Raw genomic sequence first — 26,857 nt, forward strand, 5'->3', positions numbered from 1 at the left:
GTGTGCTGATAGTGGCACATAAAGAGATTAAAACGTGTGAATGACAAACAATGGTGAGCAGTGTGTAAAGAGCAGCTAGGAACAGTGGAGTAAGGGGAGGGGAACAATGATGAGGGGAAGAAATTAAAATAAAATAAATGGACAGAAATAAAAATGGGGCAACTGTGGTGTGGAGAGAGTTCACAGTCTGAAGTTGTTGAACTCAACGTTAAGTCAGGAAGGCTGTAACGTGCCTTATCAGAAGATCATAGAATTTACACTGCAGAAGGAGGCCATTCAGCCCATTGAGTCTGCACCGGCTCTTGGAAAGAGCACCCTACCTAAGCCCACACACACACCCTATCCCTGTAACCCCACCTTTTTGGACACTAAGGGCAATTTAGCATGGCCAATCGACCTAACCTGCACATCTTTGGACTGTGGGAGGAAACCGGAGCACCCGGAGGAAACCCATGCAGACACGGGGAGAATGTGCAGACTCCGCAGACAGTGACCCAAGCCGGGAATCGAACCTGGGATCCTGAAGCTGTGAAGCAACTGTGATAAGCACTGTGCTACCGTGCCCCCTTGAGGTTCTCCACTTTGCGCTGGGCTTATCATGGGGGGCACGGTGGTACAGTGATTAGCACTAATTAAACTGCACTTGTCCAAGTGGCTGATCATATTCTCCCAGTGTCTGCGTGAGTTTCCTCCGGGTGCTCCAGTTTCCTCCCACAAAGTACTGAAAGACGTACTTGTTAGGTGAATTGGACATTCTGAATTCTCATAGAATTTACAGTGCCGAAAGAAGCCATTCAGCTCATCAAGTCTGCACCGGCCCTTGGAAAGAGCACTTGCTTAAACCCACGACTGCACCCTATCCCCGTAACTCATCCTGCACTCAATCTATGGATATGTAAATGTAGAGTACAAAAACAATAGAAACCTTCAGGAAACACTGATTAAACCCCAGCTTAAGAGCTTTGATAGAGTGAACACCTTCTGGTGACATGAGGGTTGGTGACCAGACGACACAGATCTAAGACAAAAGGCAACATAAATTTAAAAAATATGGAGAATCAAGGTGATCTGCAATGCACTGCTTGAAAGTATAGGAAAATAAATTCAACAATAACTTTCAAAAGGAAATTGGATAGGTACTTGAAAATGAAAAATGTTAATTGTTATGGGAAAGAGTAGGAAAAGGGACTAATTGGATGGTGCTTTCAAAGAGTCAGCATAGGCACAAGTGGGCCAAATGAACTCCTTCTGTGCTGTGATTTTATTCTATGATTCAAATTTACATTATTACTGGTGTGTTAGGTCAAGTGTTCAGGAGCTTAAGTGAAATGAGAAGACTGACATTTTCTTTTAAACATATACTAAAGGTAAAATTAATAAATTTGAACAACAGACTTCCTCTACAGGGATTGTGACCTTGATAAAGAGAGATGACTGCTCTTTTCCTCCAATAGCAATAATTTTAAAAACAATTTTAGAGTGCCCAATTACTTTTTTCCAATTAAGGGGCAATTTAGCGTGGCCAATCCACCTACACTGCACATCTTTGGGTTATGGGGGTGAAACCCACGCAAACACGGGGAAAATGTGCAAACTCCACACGGACAGTGACCCAGAGTGGGATCGAACCTGAGACCTCGGCACCGTGAGGCAGCAATGCTAACCACTGCACCACCGTGCTGCCCCAATAGCAATAATAAAGATAAATAAATATTAAAATGTTTTGAAAATGTGAAATATTATATTCCAGTGAAAACTTCAGTTAACTTCACGCAAGATGTTCCTTTTTTTGTTTCCATGACAATTGAGAGCAACTGAGTGGTCACTGTTATCTGTCGGTCCCCTCCATATCCCTGCCTTTTGTTCGGTCTGATATCCCTTGAATCCATAGCTAAAATCTTGTTTCCGTAGTACTCAATATCTCCATGAACTATTCCATATAATGTCAAAAGACTGCTTGAGTAATTCAGGAAGTTTTAATCTTAACTACTGCAACATACACCTGGCTGGCCTCCCACATTCTGTCCTGCATCAACTTGGGGTCATCCAAAATTCTGCTCGTCTTAACTTACACCAAGTGACGTTCCCCTATTACTCCTGTGTTCGCTGACCTACATTGGCTCCTAGTCAAGCAATGTTTGATTTTAAAATTTTCATTCTGGTTTTTAAATTCCTCCCATTCTCTGTCATTTCCCCCAGTCCCACAATCCTCAGAGGTATTTGTGCTCCTCTAATTCTGACCTCTTCTGCATTCACAGTCATAATTGCTCTGCCAACGGTGGCTGTGCCTGCAGTTGCCAAGGCCCACAATTCTGGAATGCCCTCCCTACACCTCACTTTCCTCCAATAAGAAACTTCTTAAAACCTACCTCTCTGACCAAACGTTTCTTGCTCAGTGTCGTACTAAGTTTTATAACGTTCCTGTGAAACATCTTTGGATGTTTCATTAAAGGCACTATATAAATATGCTGCTGTTGTTGTTTGAAAATAGCAAAGAAAAAAATCTTCATGTGCAAGCCTGATATAAACAAAATCTAGATCAATTCATGCAAATTTTAAAATTTTGACCAACAGCATTAATAGATTGGCATTGAAGAGAAATGTTTTTACTTTAAAAAATATTTTGTTGGTTTGACTTCTATTATTCTTAAAGCTGACATAGATCAAATTAAAATATATAGCATGACAGAATTAATACTTACTGCAGCAAACAAGCTTAAAGAACAGATATAACAATACCACGCACACATCGTCTTCCCCTCATGCCTCCTCAAACCTTACAATGTTTTCTGCCACACTGCTCCTATCCTGAAGATATTGACTTTTTACTGGGTTCCACAGTCTCAGATTATCCACCAGTAACCCTGCTCACCAAGTAATATGGTTCAATTATTCACTAACTTATCCAGCAAAGTTACTGTGGGAAGCCACACTGAACGCCTTCTTATGCACAAATTACAGCAAAAAACTGGCTTACCACTATCCAAAAAGGACTTCTTCTCCATTTCATCTTTCGATAGCTCCAGCATGTCACAGTATGCACGAGCCAGTCGCCAGCAGAAATCAGGCTTTGAACGATACTGGAAAAAAAAAAGCAAGGATACACATCGATCTGTGCACTAATTGCATAAATTAATACTTACTGGTCAGAAACTGATGATATGTTCCATTGGCTGACTAGAAATTAATAGATCTCAACTTCAGCAGTCAACAGGTTCCTTATGTTGACAGGGCAAATCAGCACCAATGAAAAGAAGGTACTTGGTTGAAAAAAAGCAGTCGATCATGGGCTGAAACAGGAATTTTACCGGCAAGATATAAAATATATATTTGACTATTATAAATTATAAAAGTGCTCAGAGTCACAATCAGAGAGGAAGCAAGTTCTCTCATTTTTTAAAGCATAGAGTAATTATTTTATTTGAACAATACAGGGAGGTGGTGGCATAGTGCTAATGTCACTGGACAAGTAGTCCAGAGGCTCAAGCTCTGGAGAAATGGGTCCAAATTCCACCATGGTAGAAATGTTAATTTAATTAAATAATCAATCTGGAATATAAAGCTAGTCATGAAACTAGCACTGATTGAATATCACCATGAAAGAATTTAAAAAACTCTCAGCTTACTTCCCTTCTCATTGCATTACACCACCATATTTTAAAAAATATTTTTATTCAAACAATATTTTAATTATAACACAAAAACAATACAACCAACCCCAGCTCCACCTTATTCCCAAAATACAGCTACCCAGTCCCCCAATCTACCTGCCCCCAACCCACCATAAAGTAAACAAATCCTTAACCCAACTGAGAAAACAAATCCCTGTGCCTAATAGCTGACGGTAACCGGTTCCCTGAAAAAGGAAATGAAAGGCTGCCACCTCGAGTAGAACCTTTCCACTTACCCCTCATGCTATACTTCAGTGTTTTCAAACTTCTCTTCTCGGGACCCACTTTTACCAATCGGTTGACCTTTGGGACCCATGCCGACAATCACGATCCACGTTGGCTGACCTTTGTCACTCAAGCCGGCCGACCGTCGCGATCCACGCTGGCCGACCTTCTTGACCCACACCGTCCGACCATCACGACGCACCATTATTGCTTACCTTTAATGCAACAATTTCCTTGAACTGGTCATGCTTAGTCTTCAAATGCCTTTGACATTTTGAGGGTTTTAAACTTTAATTAGCCAGTACTTCCCTGCATATAACACACATGGGCTTTGCATCCTGATTTGCACTGGCAAAATTAACAATCCCATTCCTCATAAAATCATCTTTCTCCTGCTTTGTTCCCGATTTCAGTTTCTTAATTGTTTGTTCACCAGTGGCTCTGGATACAGCTCGCACCAGCTCTGCTTTGTCCTGCCGTGGGCACTCCTGAGGAGCTCTCTCCAGGAGATTTGTTTGAGATCCTGGTCTGTTTGTGTCTCTGGTCCTCACTTCTTTCTTTACAAAATGATCCATCTTCAGTTCTTCACACAGTCCTGTTGCTTGCTTGCTGGCAGCTACAAAACGGAGGAATCTCTTCTCTGCAATTTCGCGCTCAGAGCACATGACGTCAGTGTATGGGGCACGTGACCTGCTCCCTGCTCCCGCTTCTGGCAGGAGAATTCCATCGATTTGAAAAAAAAGATCTGGTCCTGGGACAGCGCGATGTCAGGAGGAGGCAGTCTGCCCCGTTGGGCCTGCGTACTGCCAGATCCAGCTAAGGGGGCACGCAGGCACAGGATGGTCGGCATTTTTGAAAACAGGTCGCGGCCGGCCTTTTTAAAAGACAGTCGCGGCCGTTGGGCACTTCTTCCTGCGATCGGGAACGCCGCGATCGATCGCTCGGCGACCCACCCAACACCCGCGCGCGGATTGCGACACTGGTATACTTGATCTTCTCTGGGTGCAAAAATTCCATCAGATCCCCAAACCAAGCCGAAGCCTTAGGCGGCACTGGGGACCTCCACCCAAGCAGAACCTGCCTCTGAGCTATTAGCGAGGCAAAGATAAGAACAACTGCCTTTGTCCCCGTCTGCAGCACCAGCGAGTCCGAAACTCAAAAAGTGGACACCAACGTCGCGGTTCCAGCTGAACGCCATACATTGTATCAAAAAAGGAGACCCAGAAACTAACAGGCTTGGGGCAAGACCAAACCGTGTGTGTGATTCGCTGGCCCCTTCAAACACTGCTCACCAGTATTCTCCACCTCCGTGAAGAACCCACTCATATGTGCCCTGTGCACCACCTTGAGCTGAATCAGGCTTAACCTAGCTTATGAGGATGCGAAATTGACCCTTTGTAGAGCCTCACTCGACACTTCCCCTTCAAAGACCAAACCCAGTTCAGCCTCCCAATTCCCCTTTATTTCCTCCAACAATGCCTGCTCCATCGTTAACAACTGCCCATAGACATTCCCCCAACTCGGCCAAGGGCAGGACCCTATCCATAAGCGAAGGCGATGGGACCAGAGGAAATGAAGGAAACTCATTGCGTAAAAAAACGTGCACATGATTACTTTTCGGAAGCTGGAACTGCTCTAACAACTCGTCGAGACCAACGAGCCGACCCTACAGAAACATGTCTCTAAACCTCTCCAGCCCCTCCCTCTGCGATGCCCTAAACGATGTATCTAAACCAGACAGCACAAACCGATGGTTTATGCAAATCGAAGCCAACAGGGACATGGAGCCCAGTTTAAAATGCTGCATAACTGATTCCAAATCCTCAAAGTGGCTGTCACCATTGGGTTAGAAGAGAATCTAGCAGGGGGAAAAGGGAGTGGCGCTGTGACCAGAGCCCTCTGACTCAATCCTTTGCACAAAACCTCCTCCATCCACACCCATACAAAGTCTGGAACCTCGGCCCACCCCTGCGCCTTATCGATATTTGCCGCCCTGTAATAGCATATAAAAAACGCCCCATGAACCAGAGACGTTTTGCCACCCTAAACAAAAGTAGAAAACAGTTTGTTAACCCTGCAAAAGAAAGCCTTGGGAAGGAAGACTGGGAGACACTGCAACAAAAACAAAACCTCAGGAGAATATTCATTTTCACCGTCTATTTTTCTGCTAGGGTCAGAGGGAGGGCACCCCATCTTTTCAAATCAGCCTTCACCCCATTTGTCAGACTAGAAAAGTTAAGTTTATGAAGCGTGGCCCATGATTGGGTACCCAGATATCAGAAGCTAGTCTTGGCTGGACGAAACAGCAACCTCCCCAGATCAGCTCCCCTGACACTCTTACCCAGATTAAGCTTGTATCCCGAAAATGAGCCAAACTTCCTGAGTAGCTCCATTATCTGCCCCACAGAGGGTCTGTAATACAGAATAACAGATCAACCGCATAGAAGGACACCCTATACTCCCTCCCCCCACGCTCTATCCTCCTCCATCCGGAGACAACTCAATGCAATGGCTAGTGGTTTGATTGCCAAGGCATAGGGCACCCGTGTCTTGTCCCCCTATTCAATTCAATATAACTCAAACTCAGGGCATTAGTACGTAGACTCGTAGTGGGAGCCGTATACAAAAGTCTAATCCATGAAATAAGGTTTGGCCGGAAGCCAAACCGCCCCAGGATCACTAAGCGGTACCCCCACTCAACCCAGTCGAATGCCTTCGCCGCAAACATCAAAATAATCACCTCTGGCTTGGTCTCGGAGGACGAAAGCACAACATTTAACAATTTCCTAATATTGGCCGACAAATGCCGGCCCTTAACAAATCCAGTCTGCTCCTCTGAAATCACCCCAGGTTGGCAGGGCTCCAACCTCATTCCCAACACCTTAGCCAACAACTTGGCATCAACGTTTAGCAACAAAATAGGTTGATACAACCCACATTCCATGGGATCTTTGTCCTTCTTCAGGTTCAAGGAAATTGACACCTACGTCAGCGTGGCCAGCAACAGCTCCTGGGACACAAGAGTCATTAAACAAATCCAGCAGAAGTGGACCAACTGACCAGCAACATGCTTGTATAATTCAATGGGGAACCCATCCTGACCAGGTTCTTTGCCCGACTGCATTAACTGTATCCAGCTCATGATCTCCTCCAGCCGTATCGGTATCTCCAACTTCTGCCTTCTCTCCTGCCCCACCTCCAGGAAGATCAAACCATTCAAAAATTACTTCATTGATGAACCCTCCTCCGGGGTCTCTGACTCACACAACCTATGGTAGAAGGCCTCAAACATCTAATTGACCTTCTCCGGGGCAGAAACTATCCCACCACCGAGTTCCAGACCTGCATTTTCTCCCAGGAGGCGCCTCAGCTGGTTAGTCAACAGACGGCTGGTCTTCTCCCCATACTCGTAGAAATACCCCTTCAGGTGACGCAGCTGGGTCACCATTACAAGTGACGCAGCTAGCTTCCCATTGACAACATCTCAAACTCTATTTGCAATTTTCTTTGTCCGGCAATAACTCCGGCGTCGGGGTGATCAAGTACATGGGTCATCCTCGGGAATCTGCCTCTCCACCTTCCCAGATTTATCCCTATGCACCTTAAAAGAGATTACCTCCCCCTCCCTAACCACCACTTTTAGAGCCTCCCAGAGGATGGACGGTGAAACCTTCTCGCTCCTGTTGAACTCAACATACTCCCCAACGGCAGTGGATACCCGCTCACAAAATCTCTTATCCACGAGCAACGCCATGTCCAATCTCCACGGGAATCCCTAACAGGGGCCCGTCGAGCCAACAAAATGGGGAACATGATCTGATATAATGACCGTTGAGTTTCCCGCCCCCTCACCCCATGGGAGTAGACCCGATGGATGTGAGAAAAAAAGAAAACTCCGTATGCCTTGGAAACTTAAACCTCCATAGGTCTGTCACCCCCCCCCCCCGCCATCTGCTACATGAACATTAATAACTTCTTCGCCACCCTGATGGATTCCAAGACTTGAGTCTCGACCCATCAATCTAGGATCCAACACACAATTGAAGTCTCCCTCTATAATTAACTGACGAGAATCAAGATCAGACTTGAGAATAGACGTCAGCATCTTCTTAACGAATACTGTTTCATCGAATTCGGTGCATACATATTAACCAACGCCATGGCGTGCCTGTCAGCAACCCACTGATGATTGCGTACCTTCCACATGAGTCTGCCAATATATTATCCACAGAAAACGCCACCCTCTTATTAATCAACACAAGGGTCCCCTACACCCTACAATCAAAACCAGAGTGATATACCTGCCCCAACGATCCCTTCTGCAACCTTGTTTGATCCTTAATTCTCACTGGGTCTCCTGTAAAAAAAACACATCCACATTCAAGCTTCCCAAGTTCGCAAACACCCAGGACCTTTTTACTTTGCCATGTAACCCCCTCACATTCCAGGTGATCAACCGGACCCCGCAACCCAAGATCAGCGATATCCACCCTGTGGGGCAATCCAGCAGTGCTTCAACCAGTGCCAGCTCTGGGCCCACTTAAGATGGCTGCCACACCCCCCATAAAGCCAGTCCCAAAACAAAGGAATCATCACTGGCAACAGTCCACCATTTCTCCATTCCCCCCCCCCCATCCATCCAAACACACAATTGAAGTCTCCCTCTATAATTAACTGATGAGAATCAAGAGAATCAAGACCCCCTCCCCCCTTCCCTGCCCCAAACACAAACAAAACAGAAACAAAAGTTCATTACCTTAAAAAAAACAGGAAAACATCCCTATGGTAACAAGCTGCAGACATCTCCTTTCTCTCAACCCCCCCCCTCCCCCCACCCCACCCGACCAGACCAAACTTTAATTCAGAACATTAGAGGAAAATCAACACCCAGCCTCCCCCACCAAAAATAAAACTCAATAGTGCAATATATAAACCCCAAATTCACCCAGAACGAACATCTGCCAACAAGCCCAGGCACAACCCCAAGTTCTCCCCCAAATCACAAAAATCCCCCACAAGATACAACACAGGTGAACTTAACAATGAGTAAACAACAAACTGCATAGTCCACGAGCACTTTAGTTCACGCCCAGACAGTGCTTCTTGACAAATTCATTCGCATCCTCTGACACATTGAAATAACAGTCTCAGTCCTCGCAATTTACTCAAAGTCGAGCTAGGTACACCACACCAAACCTCACGTTTACATAGAATTTACAGTGCAGAAGGGGGCCATTCAGCCCATCGAGTCTGCACCGGCCTTTGGAAAGAGCACCCTACCTAAGCCCATACCTGCAACCTAACCCCACACCTCCACCCTATCCCCGTAACCCCACCTAACATTTTTTGGACATTAAGGGCAATTTAGCATAACCAATCCACCTAACCTGCACATCTTTGGACTGTTGGAGGAAACCGGAGCACCAGGAGGAAACCCACGCAGACACGGGGAGAACGTGCAGACTCTGCACAGGCAGTGACCCAAGTGGGAATCGAACCTGGGACCCTGGAGCTGTGAAGCAACTGTGCTAACCACTGTGCTGCCCCACTCTTCTACAGCATGGCCTTGGCCTTATTAAACCCCACACATCTTCTCGCCAGATCTGCCCTAACACCTTGGCATATTCTGATGGCATGGCCTTCCCATCTAGTCTCAATGGACCTTCGCCTCAGGACCCGCTCCTGATCAAGGTATCAATGAAATCTGACTATGATTGCCCGTAGTGGCTCCCCTGATCTGGGCTTCTGCCTCAATGATTTATGGGTCCGGTCCTACACAGGAGCGGTCGAATGACCTCCTCCCCACCAACTGTCCGAACATGTTGGACATATAGTTCATGGGGCTGGTGCTCTCCAGCAGCCCGGCGATTGTCAGGTTTTACCTTCTGGAGTGCTTCCCCAGATAGTCAACCTTGGCCATTAGCACTCTACACTCCTCAGCCAGCACTGCCATCTCTGCCTCCAAGGAGACAATCCGATCACTGTGGTCAGAGAACGCCACCTCCACCTTCTGGATCGTCACCCCATGTACCTCTATCCGCCGGTCCATCTTTATCCATGGCCACCCGAATTGGGACCGTCATTGCCTTCTCCAGATCCTCAGTGACGCATGCCACTGCTTCTTAAATTAGTCGGTCAAGAAGCTAACAAACATGGTGGTAGGCATGGAGTGAGCGGTCACACATTTGATAGCTCCCACCAAGGTGGATTTTTTGGGGCCTTTCCCTGTTTGTAGGGTGGAAGTTTGGATGGAAAAAGGTGCAGGAGTAGTAGAAGAAAGTGAGACTCCACTGGTGTGGCTGGTGGATGGTAAAGAGCCTGTCAATGGAGCAGTTGGTGGACTTCTTAAATGAGAAGTTTAGCCAGCAGAGGAAGGAAGCCCATGAGGACCTAGCCAGGGTGGTAGAGCGGCACATATGTGGCCAAGATGTTGGAAAAATTGATGAGGGAGGGGGTCTTCGACTGGCCCCTGGAGGTCGACTGAGTGCACAGGGTGCTGATAAGGAGGCCGCAGGCGGGCAAGCCACCGAAGGCGATAGTGGTGCGGCTGCGCCATTTCCTGGACAAGAAAAAGATTTTGCGATGGGCGAGGCAGACGACGAAATGCACCTGGGAGGGGAACAAGCTGTGGGTGTACCAGCACTGGGCGAAGAACTGGCGAAGAGAGCAGCCAGGTTTAACCGGGTCAAGGCTGCCCTCTTTAACAAGGGGGTGACGTTTGGAGTGTTGTACCAGGCCCGCCTCTGGGTGACCTTCCAGAATCGGGAATATTATTTTGGAACTCCAGAGGAGGTGACGGAACTTTTGAGAGATAATGGACTGGCAGGTGAAGGTGGCATTTGAACTTTTGAGGAGGTGTGAAGTATTTCTTTTGGTGATTGTTGGAGCTTTTCTTCTTTGAGATGATTTGTTGGGCTTGGTGGCAGGATGCTTGTGGGCCATCAAGGTGAGTGCACCTTTTTTTCTGTTTCTATGTTTCGTGGGCGAGTACGAATGGGGAGGGGGGGAATCAGTGGGGGGTAGGAGCTTTGGAGGCCTTGGCAGGGGCTGCCAGGCTACGGGGGGGGGGGGGGGGGGCTGCCAGGCTAGTTGGGCAGGCTAGTTAATGGGAGCACAGTGTGGGGTGGTCAGGTGGTTGGTGCAGGGGAGTGCGATGGGGTTGTTGTTTGTTTTTGGGGAGGGGCTGCTGACAAGGATGTGATTGTTGTGGCACAGCGGGAAAGGGAATGACGACGGTGGACATCTGAGGATGTGGGCTTCGCTGGCTATGCCAGTATTCATTGCCCATCCCTAATTGACTGTGAGAAGATGGTGGTGAGCTGCCTTCTTGAACCACTGCAGTCCATGTGGCATTTGTACACCTATTGTGCTATTAGGGTGAGAGTTCCAGGAGTTTGACCCAGCATCAGTGATATATTTCCAGTGATTGGAGGGGAACTTCTAGGTGATGGTGTATCTGCTGCCCTTGTCCTCTAGAAGGTAGTGGTTGCGGGTTTGGAAAGCGCTGCCTGAGGAGCCTTGATGAGTTCCTTCAGTGCATCTTGTAGATGGTACACACTGCTGCTACTGTGCGTCGATGGTGGAGGGAATGAATGCTTGTGGAAAGGGTACCATTCAAGCGGGCTACTGAGTTCTTTTAGTAACTTGAGGATGCCGGTGGTAAATGAACATTAAATTATTTAACTATTTATAGAGTTCTGTTCAAAGCAGCATATTGCTCCCAGTACAGTCCTTACTGGAAGAACTAACCACACCAGGTCCTGCTTTGGGTCAGCTTTTATATTAGTATATAACAAGCTCCAGGCGGGTGGCCTCCACCCCCTATCTGGAAAGCTCGTACTCCACGAGTCCCACGGGGAGATCAATTATGGTTTCCCCGTGGGAGTTATAACACCCTTCCCGGCCAAAGTCCGAAAGTGTCCCTTTAGCCGCCAATGGTGGGGGCCTTGTGTGGCACTTCGCCCGCGGCTGAGCTTCCGCCAGTTGCGGCTCTGGGTCGGGTGGAGTGTATCGATTTGCCAACCAGCGAATTGTTACCGCTGAGACCCCAGTCCGTGACACACTGTCGTCTTCCGGAAGGTTTCCTCAGCGTCCATGCCGGACTTGGAGTTGTCCTCCTCCCGCTCTTGGGCATTGTGACCCAGATGGCTGGGTACCCAGGCTGAGGGGTGGTTCCTAACGCAGTGGAGACGCCAATATTGCCGGTCGGGTGTCGAGTTGTGTGGGAATCCCCTTCATTAGGTGGCCCAAATGTTTGCAGTGGACCTTCCCTTGAATTAGACCTTATAAGAGACTGGACCCGTCCGTTCCAGGACTACTCCTGGGAACCACAATTCTCCATTACCACAACTGCGAGGGTAGACCGCATCCCTGGAGTAAAATGTACGCCCAGATGTCCTCAAGTCATGGCGGCTTTTCTGCGTTTCCTGTTGTACCTCTACCTTTCTGCCGAGACTTGAAAATGTCAACTCAGTCAGATTCTGAATCTGCGAATCAACAATAGCACTGCCGGGGCGATTCCCGTCATCACATGGGTCGTTGTGCGATAAATAAAAAGGAAACGCACCAGTCGTGTGTCAATCTATCCAGTGAATTGCTTCTTTAAGTTCCTCTTGAAGGTTTGGACTGCTTTTTCTGCTAAACCATTGGAGGAGGGATGGTATGGAGCGATTCGAATATGCCAAATGCCGTTCCACTTCATAAATACGGCAAATTCTTTGCTGGTGAATGGTGTCCCATTAGCTGTTACCAGGACTTCAGGGATTCCATGGGTGCTAAGAATGCCCTGGAGCTTCTCTATCATGGCCCTGGACATTATGAAGGCCATCTTACACACCTCTAGCCACTTCAAGTAAGCATCCACGAGCTCACGGGAAATAGAGCCCACAAACAGTCCTGCAAAACCTGCGTGTAGCCGTACCCATGGGCGTCCCTGGTGTTCTCAAGTCATGGCGGTTTTCCCAAGGATGAAGGGAGGCTGCCGGTGGGAGTTTCTAATGCTACTTGCATGCCGGGCAGCTGCACATGACACTTTTGATGACCCCATCAATACCAGGCCATCAGGCATACCTGCGGGCCAACATTTTCAATTTAGATGCTCTCATGTGGGCACTGTGAAGGTCCTGGAGCAGGGCTTCCTGACCTTGTGGAGTCGATGGTCATTGGGCTCCCCACAAGATGATGCCGTCTTCCACACTGAGCTCCTCGAACCTCTGGACAACAGGCCCTGGAGCTTCTCCTGGGTTACCGGAAGGGCCTTATTTTTCCTGCCGCTCAACAGCAGGAGGTGACATTTTGCCAATCCCACATCTGCCCACCTGAGCAGTCGTCACGGACAAGGTGTGCATGGGGACGGGGCACTCACAGGCAGTGGCAGACAGCTGTGGGTGTCCGCATGAACAATTGGTGTGCCTTGGTGGTGCTGGAATGAGTACTGGTATGCAGCGAGCAGGAGCATCCAACATTGGATCCTAGCCGATGCGGTTGGTGGGATTCCCTTGTCCTACGTGAAGAGGGCGAGCAGCGGCTTATGGTGGTTACAATGAGAAGATGTCGCCCATAAACGTACTGGTGGAACTTTTTTATCTCGAAGATCACCACCAAGACATCTTATCTATCGGAGTGTAATGTCGCTCTGTGTTCACCAGAGTTCTCAAAGAGAACACAATGACACTTTCCATGCCGTTGTCCCATCCATGTACGAGCAGCGCCCTGATGCGGTGGAGGGAAACATCACACATCAAGATTAGGGACCTAGTCGGATCATAATGTGCAAGACGCTGCATGGACGAGACACTTCTTAACAGCAACAAAGGCTTTCTCTTGCTAAGGTCCCCAGCACAATTCCTGGTCCTTCCTCAACAGCACTGGAGCGGAGCCAACAAAGTGGCCAAGTTGGTAATGAACTTCCCATAGTAGACGACTAGATATAAAAATAACCGGAGCGCAGTGACGTTCTTCAGGGTTGGGGCTCTTTTTATTGCTCAAACCTCATTTTCCACCTGGTGTAAACCATTACTGTTCACCCTGCAACCGTTCTAGCATGAAATACATGCTCCTCTTCAGCCGGGCACCTACATGGGAAAACAGCCGGAGCACTTCCTGTAGGTTATCCATATATATCTTCTATGTGGGTCTCATGATGAGCACGTCGTCGAAATAGATGGCCACCTTCGGTATGTCCTGCAAGATGTTCTCCATCACCCAATCGCCAGGGCCAATGAAACTCCAAATGGGAGGCATGTGTACTGAGCCAACCCGTGATGAATATTAATGGTGGCAAACCTGCTAGACTCTGGTCTAGCTCCACCTGTTGATAAGCATTGCTCATGTCCAGCTTCGTGAAGGAGCATCCTCCAGCCAATCTTGTGTATAAATCCTCTATCCAGGGCAGCAGGAGCGGTCCAGTCACGAGGCCTTGTTCACCGAGTTTAAAATCACCGCCGAGTCGGACAGTTTTGTTGGGTTTCATTATCGGCACCACAGGCATGGACCATTCCAACTGAACTGGACGTATGACCTCCAGGTCCTGCAGTCGAAGTTCCTTGTCATCTTTCGGCAGCAAAGCATAAGGGACAGGCCTCGCCCTGAAATATCGGGGTTGTGCCTCAGAAGACATAGATATGGGCTTTGGCCCCCTTTATCCTACCCAGGCTCTCCTGGAAAACCTCATGGTATTTATCCATTTTGGTAGGAATAACAGCAAAAGGGATTATTATTTAAACGATAAAATATTAAAACATGCTGCTCTGCAGAGAGACCTGGGTGTGCTTTCATAGAATTTACAGTGCAGAAGGAGGCCATTCGGCCCATCGAGTCTGCACCGGCTCTTGGAAAGAGCACCCTACCCAAGGTCAACACCTCCACCCTATCCCCATAACCCAGTAACCCCACCCAACACTAAGGGCAATTTATCATGGCCAATCCACCTAACTTGCACATCTTTGGACTGTGGGAGGAAACCGGAGCACCCGGAGGAAACCCACGCACACACGGGGAGGATGTGCAGACTCCGCACAGACAGTGACCCAAGCCGGAATCGAACCTGGGACCCTGGAGCTGTGAAGCAATTGTGCTATCCACAAGGCTACCGTGCTAGTGCATGAGTCACAAAAAGTTGGTTTACAGGTGCAACAGGTGATTAAGAAGGCAAATGGAATTTTGTCCTTCATTGCGAGAGGGATGGAGTTTAAGACTAGGAAGGTTATGCTGCAATTGTATAAGGTGTTAGCGAGGCCACACCTGGAGTATTGTATTCAGATTTGGTCTCCTTACCTGAGAAAAGACGTACTGGCACTGGAGGGTGTGCAGAGGAGATTCACTAGGTTAATCCCAGAGCTGAAGGGGTTGGATTACGAGGAGAGGTTGAGTCGACTGCGACTGTACTCGTTGAAATTTAGAAGGATGAGGGGGGGATCTTATGGGAACATATAAAATTATGAAGGGAATAGATAGGATAGATGCGGGCAGGTTGTTTCCACTGGTGGGGTGAAAGACTAGGGGGCATAGCCTCAAAATAAGGGGAAGTAGATTTAGGACTGAGTTTAGGAGGAACTTCTTCACCCAAAGGGTTGTGAATCTATGGAATTCCTTGCCCAGTGAAGCAGTTGAGGCTCCTTCATTAAATATTTTTAAGATAAACATAGATAGTTTTTTGAAGAATAAAGGGATTAACGGTTATGGTGTTCGGGCCGGAAAGTGGAGCTGAGTCCACAAAAGATCAGCCATGATCTCATTGAATGGCGGAGCAGGCTCGAGGGGCCAGATGGCCTACTCCTGCTCCTAGTTCTTATCTTATTTTGTACAGACTTACAGTGCCCAATCGAAAGACCTGGGGCGAAATTCTCCGGTATCGGCGCGATGTCCGCCGACCGGCGCCAAAAATGGCGCAAATCAGTCGGGCATCGCGCCGCCCCAAAGGTGCGGAATCATCCGCATCTTGGGGGGCCGAGCCCCAACCTTGAGGGGCTAGGCCCGCGCCGGACTAATTTCCGCCCCGCCAGCTGGCGGAAAAGTCCTTTGGTGCCCCGTCAGCTGGTGCGGAAATGACATCTCCGGGCGGCGCATGCGCGGGAGCGTTAGCGGCCGCTCACGGCATCCCCGCGCATGCGCTGTGGAGGGAGTCTCTTCCACCTCCGCCAAGGTGGAGACCGTGGCAAAGGCGGAAGGAAAAGAGTGCCCCCACGGCACAGGCCCATCCGCGGATCGGTGGGCCCCGATCGCGGGTCAGGCCACCGTGGGGGCACCCCCCCGGAGCCAGATCGCCCCGCGCCCCCCCCTCCCCCCCAGGACCCCGGAGCCTGCCCACGCCGCCTTGTCCCGCCGGTAAGGTAAGTGGTTTAATCCACTCTGGCGGGACAGGCATCCTAGCAGCGGGACTTTGGCCCATCCGGGCCGGAGAATCGCGGGGGGGGGGGGGCCCGCCAACCGGTGCAGCGCGATTCCCGCCCCCGCCGAATCTCCTGTGCCGGAGAATTCGGCAACCAGCGGGGGCGGGATTCATGCCAGTCCCCGGCGATTCTCCGACCCGGCGGGGGGTCGGAGAATCTCACCCCTGATGCCAGTCGAAACGGAGGACTCTAAAATAGTCGCGCCCCAATAAATTTGGTCCCGGTCCCTGCACCACAACCAACAGAAGGAGAACCGACTGCTGCCCATGCGTCACACGAGTCATGGTGGTCACCACTATCTTAAAGGCTCCCCAATGTCGGTAGTCAATCTCATTTTGGTATCGCAAATCATCAGTGGCATGAATCCTGCTTGAAGCCACTGAAATGTGTGGAGGTCCACAATGGAGACGGCAGCACCAATTTCATTTCCATATTCACCGGATGATCATTAACCTGTAGTGTGACCCGGAGCGGTGCTATCTTTTGAACAGTGACACAGTTTAATTGCATTAAACAGTCCTCCTTAACAGGGTGCCCACATAAAAAGCCCTGATTCGTAGCAATCTGGTTGGTTGTCGTGAACAGCATTCTCTGCATCGAACCTGGCGGTCCTGACCGTCATGGGTCCGCCTCCCTCACAATTGGCAATGCGCTGGCTGGCCCCATCATCCTCAGGGGAGGTATCTCACTGGTCAGCGGTAGCACCCAAGATCCTAACCCTGTTGCGGAATTGGCTCTGAGGCTGCCCCTTTGGAGGAAATCTGGCCAGAAGGAAGGGAGAGTCAATTTATGGACACCACTGTCCATGGACCCCTGCAGTCCTTTCTCCAAGTGCTCTCAAGATAGCGAAAGTGCAATGGCCCGTTTCAAATCCAGGCTGGGTTCCGCCAATACATTCCTCCATGTGGCCGTGTTGTTGATACCGACTTGGTCCCACAGCATCAGAGAGAGGGATGGCCCGAACTCAAGTGTTCAGCCAGACATCTTACGCTGGTCAAGAAGTCAGTAACTGATTTGCCTGGAGACTGCACTGCTGTGTTAAAACAATACCGCTGCATATTTACAGAAGGCCAGTGTTCTGAAACCAATGCGACTAACTCATCAAAAGATTTGGAGTCTGCCGCCACCAGATAAGTCATACTCTTCACGATCCCAAATATCTGGGCCCTGCAAGCGGTCAGGAGGACCACCATCTACTGGTCTTCCCCCAAAATCCCATTTGCCTGGAAAAAGTACCTCATGCGCTCCACATCCTGGTTCCAATTTTCCAGGCCTGCGTCAAAGGCTTCCAACTTTCCAAACAATAGCATCTTAAATGGTCATAATGTCACGTCCCAAACAGCAACTTCATGCAGTCAGGTGGTTCTATGAGTGAGCCTAGAGTTTCCTTTAATTTTCGTCACCAGTTTAGTAACTTGAGAATACCAGTGGTAAATTAACATTAATTTATGAAACTATTTATAAAGTTTTGTTCAAAGCAGCATATTGCTTCCAGTATAGTCCTTGCTGGGAGAACTAACTACATCAGCTTTGGGCCAGCTTTTAATTAATACATAACGATCCCCATTATCTGGGGAGCTCAAATTCCACAAGCCCCACAGGAAGATGAATGATGGTTTCCTTGTGGTCCCCGTGGGGGTTACGAGAGTCTTGGGTAGCGTCCAACTTCTTGAGTGTTGTTGGACCTGCACTCATCCAGGCAAGTGGGGAGTATTCGATCACACTCCTGACTTGTGCCTTGTAAGGTGGCCAGGCTTTGGGGAGTCAGGAGGTGAGTTACTCGTCGTAGGACTCCTCACCTCTGACCTGCTCTTATGGTCACAGTATTTATATGCCTCGTCCTAATCAATGGTAACCCCAGGATGTTGATTGTGGGAGATTCAGCGATGGTAATGCCATTAAATGTCAAGGGGCGATTTTTTGATTTTCTCTTATTGGAGATGGGCATTGCCGTGAATCCCGCCCCCGCCGGTTGCCGAAGTCTCCGGTACTGGATATTCGGCGGGGCGGGAATCGGGCCGCGCCGGTTGGCGGGCCCCCCCGCTGGATTCTCCGGCCCGGATGGGCCGAAGTCCCGCCAATAAATTGCCTGGCCCGCCGGCGTGGATTAAACCACCTTTTGAACGGCGGGACAAGGCGGCGTGGGCGGGCTCCGGGGTCCTGGGGGGGGCGCGGGGCGATCTGGCCCCAGGGGGTGCCCCCACGGTGGCCTGGCCCGCGATGGGGGCCCACCGATCCGCGGGCGGGCCTGTGCCGTGGGGGCACTCTTTCCCTTCCGCCTCCGCCATGGTCTCCACCATGGCGGAGGCGGAAGAGACTCCCTCCACTGCGCATGTGTGGGAAACTGTCAGCGGCCGCTGATGCTCCCGCGCATGCGCCGCCCGGGGATGTCATTTCCGCGCCAGCTGGCGGGGCAACAAAGGCCGTTTCCGCCAGCTGGCGGGGTGGAAATTCCTCCGGCGTCGGCCTAGCCCCTCAATGTTGGGGCTCGGCCCCCAAAGATGCGGAGCATTCCGCACCTTTGGGGCAGCACGATGCCCGTCTGATTGGCGCCGTTTTGGGCGCCAGTCGGCGGACATCGCGCTGTTTCGGGAGAATTTCGCCCCTGATCTTTGTAAGAGTCCTTATTTGTTTCCTGTTTGTTCCCTTCTTTCCCCTTTCTTTTATTTTGGCTGTTACATTTTTGATTCATGGTTAATTAATGGACATGTTTCTTTAAGGCAAGTGGCCTGTACCGTTAATTCAAGCAGAGGATTTCAGCAGCAGGAGAGATCACTGTGCTGGTTCAAACTGGAGCTGTAAACTGACCGGCACCAATGACAAAGATTGGCTGGGGCTTGGTTTGATTGATTAGATGGTGGCCAATGTATTAATCTAAAAGGCTGGGCTCTGTCCAGTAACAAGTGGTATTTGGATCTGATCCCTTTGCAATATTTTTCAGAACTTCAAGGGCCGAATTTAGTTTCAGTTTGACTCCTGGCATTCCTGAAGAAGGTCTGCGGTCCTCTCCCCTCTCCATTTCTCTCCAAAAAGGCTGTGTTTTTGAATTGGCAGAGAGCCTGGATGAATCTATGTACAGGAGAGCCATTACAGGCTATTCAAGCAGAATCCAGAACTAACCTACTCTCTGCAGAAAAGGCTGATGTGAACCAACAAACTCTCTCTCCTGAGGCCTGGAAATAAACCGCCAACTGAAAGCAAAGTTTGAGATGAAGCAAAGGGGCCCCCTCGAAGAAAAGCTGTGAGTAATACATTTCTAAACTACAGAGAAAATCATTACAGGCTGCAAACCAAGGACTTTAATCTACTTTAGTACTAAAGAACCACCACCTGACCTTCATCTTTATTATTGTTTCACCCTTTTCTTCCCCCTCTGTGTTTGTCGGTCTTGTGAGTGTGGGTAGAGGGTGGGACAATTAAAGGGGGCAGTAGGTATTAGCTTATCATCCAATTGCATTTACTGCATATTTCCTGATACTTCCGGGTATAAATTAACAGTAATTGTGTTTCAACTTACAAACCTGGTGACTGTAACCACTTGGCAGCCAAGGGCCAAAGATTTCAGGAATTTTTATAAGAATTATTGGTTAATTCACTTGTGTTGTGACTCTGGAGCCCGTGGGCTGGAACTGACCACGCACTTGCCCAGGATGAAGTAACACCTTATGTTAGAGGGAAGGTCATTGATGAAGCAGCTGCAGATTGTTGGGCCTAGGGCACTACCCTGAGGAACTCTGGCAGTGATGTCCAGGAACTGAGATGACGGACTTCAATCACCACAACCATCTTCCTTTGTGGAGAGTTTTCCCCCTGATTCCCATTGACTCCAGTTTTGCTAGGGCTCCTTGATACCATGCTCGATCAAATGCTGCCTTGATGTCAATGGTAGTCACTCTCACCTCACCTCTGGCAATCAGCGCTTTTGCCCATGTTTGAACCATGCTCGAACATTTGGGTTGCCACAAAGCCCCGCAACCTAAAGGGAACATTTTTCTGCACCAACTGTTTACTTGTCCGATTATCACCCCCTTTTTGTCTTGCACCTTCATCCATTTTGTAATTTAATCACTTCTGTCTTCCACTCTATCATAAACCTTCTCCTTTGCCTTTGTTGACCACCTTTCCTTTCTCATGGCTCCGTAAAGTACTTCTTCACTTAAAATTGTAACTTTAAGCAAATTAGATTTTCTCATGAAAACAAACGCAAAAGCTTTAGGTGATGTCGGCGCTATCTCATCTGAAAAAAGTGTTGAAATGCTTTACATTGCTAAATTCCTGCATTGGTAAATAAAATAACTTTAAAAATAAAATAAATTAAAAAAATATTTAATAAATGTGCTAATTTTGCTGATCCTAGTTTCCAAACCAACCACCTTCCATCTATCCTGCAACCTGACTCTCCTTGGTGTCACAATCCAGTTCATGGCCTCTGCTGCTCTCTTGCCCTCTTGATCACTTTAGACCCCTCGATCTTGCAGACCCTGCCACCCTCAAGGCTACCATTCTTTGCCACTCCCTGGCCTTCCCGCTCGTTGCTGATACTCCAGGCTCAGGGTCTGTCCCACTCTTTAAACCTCACTTTCACTGCTGACCCTCCGGATTTGCGTTCACTGCTGACCCTCTGGGCCCATGACCTCTGACTGCTGGGGAGGAGGTGGCACAGTGGTGTTATCACTAGACTGGTGATCCAGAGACCCAGGGTAATACTCTGGGACCCGGGTTCGAATCCAACCACAACAGATGGTGGAAATCGACTCTAATAAAAATCTGGAATTAAAAGTCTAATGATGACCATGAAACATTGTCATTAAAAACCCATCTGGTTCGCTAATGTCCTTTAGGGAAGGAAATCTGTAGTCCTCACCCGGCTGGCCTACATGTGACTCCAGATCCACAGCAATGCGGTTTACTCTTAAATGCCTTCTGAATTGGTCTAGCAAGCCACTCAGTTGAATCAGACCGCCACAATGTCAATAAAAAGGAAAGAAAGTGGATGGACCGGCATTGATCTAGGCACTGGAAATGACAACGGCAAATCCAGCCATATCGACCCTGCAAAGTCCTCCTTCCTAACATCTGGGGAGAGCTGTCTCACAGACTAATCAAGCAACAGCCTGGCCTAGTCATACTCGCAGAATTATACCTTACTGATAATGTCCGAGACACCACTGTCACCATCCCTCAATGTATCCTGTCCCACCGGCAGGACAGACCCAGCAGAGGTGGAAACACAGTGGGAAAGAGTTGTCCTGGCAATACACAACATCAACTCTGGACCCTATGAAGTCTCATGGCTTCAGATCAAGCGTGGACAAGGAAACCTCTGATTACCACGCACTGTCCATCCTCAGCTGATGAATCAGTGCTCCTCCATGTTGAACACCACTGAAGAAGCACTGAGAGTGGCAAGGGCACAGAATGTACTCTGGGTGAAGTCTTTGTACATCACCAAGATTGGCTCGGTAGCACCACTACTGGCTGAGCTGGCTGAGTCCTAAAAGACATAGCTGCAAGACTGGGACTGCAGCAGGTGGTGAAAGAGCCAACAAGAGGGAAAACATAATGGACCTCATCCTCACCAACCTGCCTGCTGCAGATGACAGTGAGAGTGACCGACCACTGCACAGTCTTTGTGGAGACGAAGTCCATCATGTTATGTGGCACTACCATTGTGCTAAATGGGATAGATTCAGAACAGATCTAGCAAGTCAGGACTGTGTATCCATGAGGCGCTGTGGGCCATCAGCAGCAGCAGAAGTGTACCCAGTCACCATCCGTAACCTAATGGCCCAGCATATCCCCCACTCCACCATTACCACCAAGCCTGGGATCAGCACTGGTTCAATGAAGAGTGCAGGTGGGCATGTCAGGAGCAGCACCAGGCATTACTAAAATGAGATGTCAACCTAATGAAGCTACAACACAGGACTACTTGCATGCCAAACAACATAAGCAGCAAGTGATGGACAGAACTACACAATCCCATGCCAACGGATCAGATCTAAACTCTGCAGTGCTGCCACATCCAGTCATGAATGGTGGTGTACAGCTAAATAAGTCACTTTTCTGATGATTTAGAGCAGACTGTTAGTGTGGTAATTGGCCAGGTTGGATTTGTCCTGCAATTTTCCACATTGCCGGGTAAATGCCTGTGCTGTAGCTGTACTGGAACAGTTTGGTTCGGGATGCAGCAAGTGCTAGAGCACAAGTTTTCAGCATTATTTCCGGAATATTGCCACGACCCATAGCCTTTTCAGCATCCAGTGCCTTCAGTCTTTTCTTTATATCATGTGGGGTGAACTGAATTAGTGAAGACTTGCACCTGTGATGCTGGGGACCTCTGGAAGAGTCCGAGATGGATCATCTACTCAGCAATTCTGGCTGAAAATTATTGCAAATGCTTCAGTCTAGTCTTTTGTACAGATGTGCTGGGCTCCTCCAGCATTGAGGATGGGGTTACTTGTGGAACCTTCTCCTCCAGGAAAGAAAAGGGGGGGGGATGATGACTTCCGGTGGCAGCCATGGAGTGTGGTCGCACATTTGATGGCTCCCGTTCAAGGTGGATTTTTGCAGTCTTTCCATGCCCGAATCGTGTAGTATTTGAGGGCAAAAGGTGCAGGTAATGGATGGTATGGGGGCGATGCATGTGGGTAAGGCCCCAGGGCTCGATGGGTTCCAGGTAGAGTTTTATAAAAAGTCTATGGCGACGCGGAGAGGTCATTTGATCAGGTGGAGTGGACGTATTTGCTGGAGTGGTTCAGGTTCGGGCAGGGATTTGTGGATTGGGTCCGGCTGCTAGACAAGGTGCAGGTTGAGAGCTTGCGGATGAGCCAAGTGAGTTTGGGGTTCTTTGGGCTACTACGGCGGACCAGGCAGGGGTGCCTGCTCTCCCCATTGCTTTTTGCCTTGGCGACAGAATCGTTGGCAATGGCGCTTAGGGCATCGAGGGATTGGAGAGGGATTGAGCAGGGGGTGGGGGGGGGGGGGGGGGGGGGGGGGGGAGAATTCTGCCTGTTCTCGGAATATGAATTGAACATGGGAAAGAGTGAGGTGTTCCCAATTAATGCCAGAGGGGGGAGTGGCGTTGCCGAATATGATATATTATTACTGAGCGGCAAATATTGCAACGGTAAGAAAATGGGCCTTGGGGGAGGGGTTGGTGTGGGGGTGGGTGGAGGCGGCATCATGTCGGAGAACGAGTTTGAAGGTTTTGTTGTTGCCGCCTTTACCGTTCTCACCAGCCATGTACTCCACGAGTCCAGTAATGGTGTCGGCCCTAAGGGTGTGGGGGCAGTGGAGGCAGCATTTGGGGCTGGAGGGTGCCTCAGTGTGGGCACTGATCTGCGATAACCAGTTTGCGCCATTGAGGCTGTATGCAAAGTTTAGGGGGTGGCGGCAGGCGGGGATTAAGAGCTTTGGGGACTAGTTTATAGGGGCCATGTTTGCGGGCCTGGAGGACAAGCAGGAAGTGTGTGTTGCCCAGGGGGAATAGCTTTAGATATCTGGAGGTTCGGGACTTCGTGAGGAAAGAGGTGCCGTCCTTTCTTGGGATGTTCCCCCTAGGGTTTCAGGATAAGGTGCTGTTGAAGGATGAAATAGGGATGGGGAAGGTGTCGGATATCTATGAGGAATTGATGGAGTGGGAGGGAGCCCTGGTGGTGGATATTAAGTGCAAATGGGAGGAGGAACTGGGAGGGGAGGTGGGGGACGAGACGTGGGCGCAGATCTTGCAGAGGGTGAACGTATCCTTCTCATGGACGAGGTTAAGCCTCATCCAGTTTAGGGTGGTTCATTGGGCTCCTATGACGGTGGTGAAGACGAGTAGGTTCTTTGCAGGGGTAGAGGATAGGTGTGGTGTGGGCAGTGCACGGGGGGATCCGCGAATCACGTCCACATGTTCTGGGCGTGTCCAAGACTGAGGGGTTATGGCAGGGGTTCTCGGATGTGATGTCCAAGTTGTTGGGGGTGGGGGTGGGCTGGTTCAGAGTCCAGATGTGGCGATATTTGGGGAATCGGAAGATCCGGGAGTCCATGAGGTGAGAGAGGCTGATGTATTGGCCTTTGCCTCCCTGATAGCCCTGAAATTGATTTTGTTAGGGGGGACTCAAAGCCGCCGAAGACAGGTGTGTGGGTGAGCGAGGGTCAGCAGAGGAGTTCACCTGGAGATGGAAGCCGTTTAACGAGTTCTTCAAGGAGAATTGAGGGGTGAGTAAGGGGGGGGGGGGAGCCTGGAGTAAGGGGGTTAAAATGGGGAAGGCGGGATGAGGCGGGAGTTTGGTGTCAAGGGAGCAGGCGGGTTGTGGTTGTTTATTGAGTTGTTTTGTTCTTCTGTTATTTTATGCATATATAAGAAAATGCCTTGAATAAAAATATTTTTTTTAAAAGGCGATGACAAAGAAGCATAATTTTGGTGCACTCAAGCTGTGAAATTTACCACGCAAAGGCTTGCACAGGAATCTTGAAAGTATGGTGTTAACATTGTATAGTCAACTGTTTCATGCCAGAATGGTATATTCTGGCAAAGAATGGCAAATTGATTTGCAGACTTGAATTTCAATGGCATTTATTTAATTGCGTAGCAGGGGCAGTTCAAGTATGTGATAAGAAAAGGGCAATATCAGTGAGGTATGTGAGCTACCTCAAGCTTGCCATTCTCCCATTGATTCTGTATACACCTCCCACTGCCTCAGGAAGGCGGACAGCATTGTCAGAGACCCCACACACACAGGCTTTTTCCTCTTCCAGACCCTTCCATCAGGCAGAAGATACAGAAATCTGAAGACCCGCACATCCAGATATAGGAACAGCTTCTTCCCCACAGCTACAAGACTCCTCAACGACTCTCCCTTGGACTGATTTATTCCCTGTAAGAACACGATTCACGATGCCCTATGCTGATCTTGTTTGGCCCTTGTTCTGCATGTAACCAATCTCTATTTGTTGATGTACCATTTTCAATGGCGATTATTCTTTTGTCTACTATGTACATACTGTGCACGTTCCCTTGGTCGCAGAAAAATACTTTTCACTGTACTTCGGTACATGTGACAATAAATATCAATCAATCATAATCTACAGACTGTAATGTTGTATCATTCTGATCAAGGGAGCGGAGGACAGGATTGAGGAGTGGACATTCTCAAAAACAGCATGTGTAGATAGTTTTTTAAAAATTACCTTTGGTTTGTTTGCCAAGAGCAACTTAAATCCTTTTGCTTGGTCTTCGTCTGTGCCATCGTGCAACTTATCTGCTGTACATAAAAGCTGAGTGAATTCATCTAAATTTCCAGGAGACTGGCATTTGGAAGCTAGATCCGTTTGACCTGCTGCTTCTTCACGGTCATTATCTGACTCTGCATTGGCTGTAGTGTATCTAGAAAGATAAATTATATCATTTAACAATACAATTTTCAATTTGCCACTGCAATGTCTGCTGATTAATGGTTTCATCACCCCACTTAACAATAAGCTTGCATGGGGGAACAACATGCCAGAACTGTAAAACACTTCGCTATAAATCTTGGTTCAGCAAGACAGTTTGGAAGCATTAAACAATTTTGAATACTGACAGCATTCAAATTCTGAAACTGAAGTTTTTTAAAAATTCATATACGGGATGTGGGGCGTTGCTGGTTAGGCCAGCATTCATCACCCATCCCTAATTGCTCTTCAGAAAGTGGTGGTGAGTTGCCTTCTTGAACTTGCTACAGTCCTTGTAGGTACATCCACTGTGCTGTTAGGGAGGGAGTTCCAGGATGTTGCCCAAGCGACAGTGAAGGAACAGAGATATATTTCCAAGTCAGTGGTGAGTGACTTGGAGCGGAACTGCCAGGTGGTGGGGTTCGCACATATCTGCTGCTCTTGTCCTTCTAGATGGTCATGGGTTTTGGAAGGTGTTGTCTAAGAAACCTTGGTGAGTTACTGCAGTGCATCTTGTAGATGGTACACAAGACTGCCACTGTTCATCGGTGGTCGAGGGTTTGAAAGTTGGTGGAAGGGGAAACGTTCAGGAGGGCCGCTTTGTCTGGATGGTGTTGAGCTTCTTGAGTATTGTTGGAGCTGCACTCATCCAGGCAAGTGGAGAGTATACCATCACACTCCTGACTTGTGCCTTGTAGATGGTGGACAGGCTTTGGTGGCGTCAGGAGGTGAGTTACTCGCCGTAGGATTCTTAGCCTTTGATCTACCCTGGTAGTCACAGAACTAATTTGGCTAGTCCAGTTCAGTTTCTGATGAATGGTAACCCCAGGATGTTGAATGTGGTGGATTCAGCGATGGTAATACCACTGAACGTCATGGGGTGGTGGTTAGATCCTCTCTTGTAGGAGATGGTCATTGCCTGGCACTTGTGTGGCGTGAATGTAACTTGCCACTTGTCAGTCCAAGGCTCGATATTGTCCAGGTCTTGCTGCATTTGGACATGGACCGCTTCATTATCTGGGGAGTTGCGAATGGTGCTGAACATTGTGCAGTCATCCGCAAACATCCCCACTTCTGAGTTTATGATGGAAGGGAGGTCATTGATGAAACAGCTGAAGATGGTTGGGCCCGAGACACTACCCTGAGGAACTC

General features: G+C 48.8%; 1 protein-coding gene across 2 annotated transcripts in view; it reads right to left on the reverse strand.

Moving 5' to 3' along the window:
• LOC140398093 (regulator of microtubule dynamics protein 3-like) overlaps window positions 1–26,857 on the reverse strand; it is a 583,369-nt gene that overhangs the window by 452,542 nt on the left and 103,970 nt on the right. For both annotated transcript variants that reach the window (XM_072486340.1, XM_072486332.1), the window contains exons 4-5: window positions 25,463–25,658; window positions 2,978–3,080 (exon numbers count right to left, since the gene is read on the reverse strand). In XM_072486340.1, coding sequence (XP_072342441.1) covers window positions 2,978–3,080; window positions 25,463–25,658 — 299 coding nt within the window. The remainder of the gene's footprint in view (window positions 1–2,977; window positions 3,081–25,462; window positions 25,659–26,857) is intronic.

The sequence above is a fragment of the Scyliorhinus torazame genome, chromosome 2 (genome assembly GCF_047496885.1).
Source record: "Scyliorhinus torazame isolate Kashiwa2021f chromosome 2, sScyTor2.1, whole genome shotgun sequence".
NCBI classification, from domain to species: Eukaryota; Metazoa; Chordata; class Chondrichthyes; order Carcharhiniformes; family Scyliorhinidae; genus Scyliorhinus; species Scyliorhinus torazame.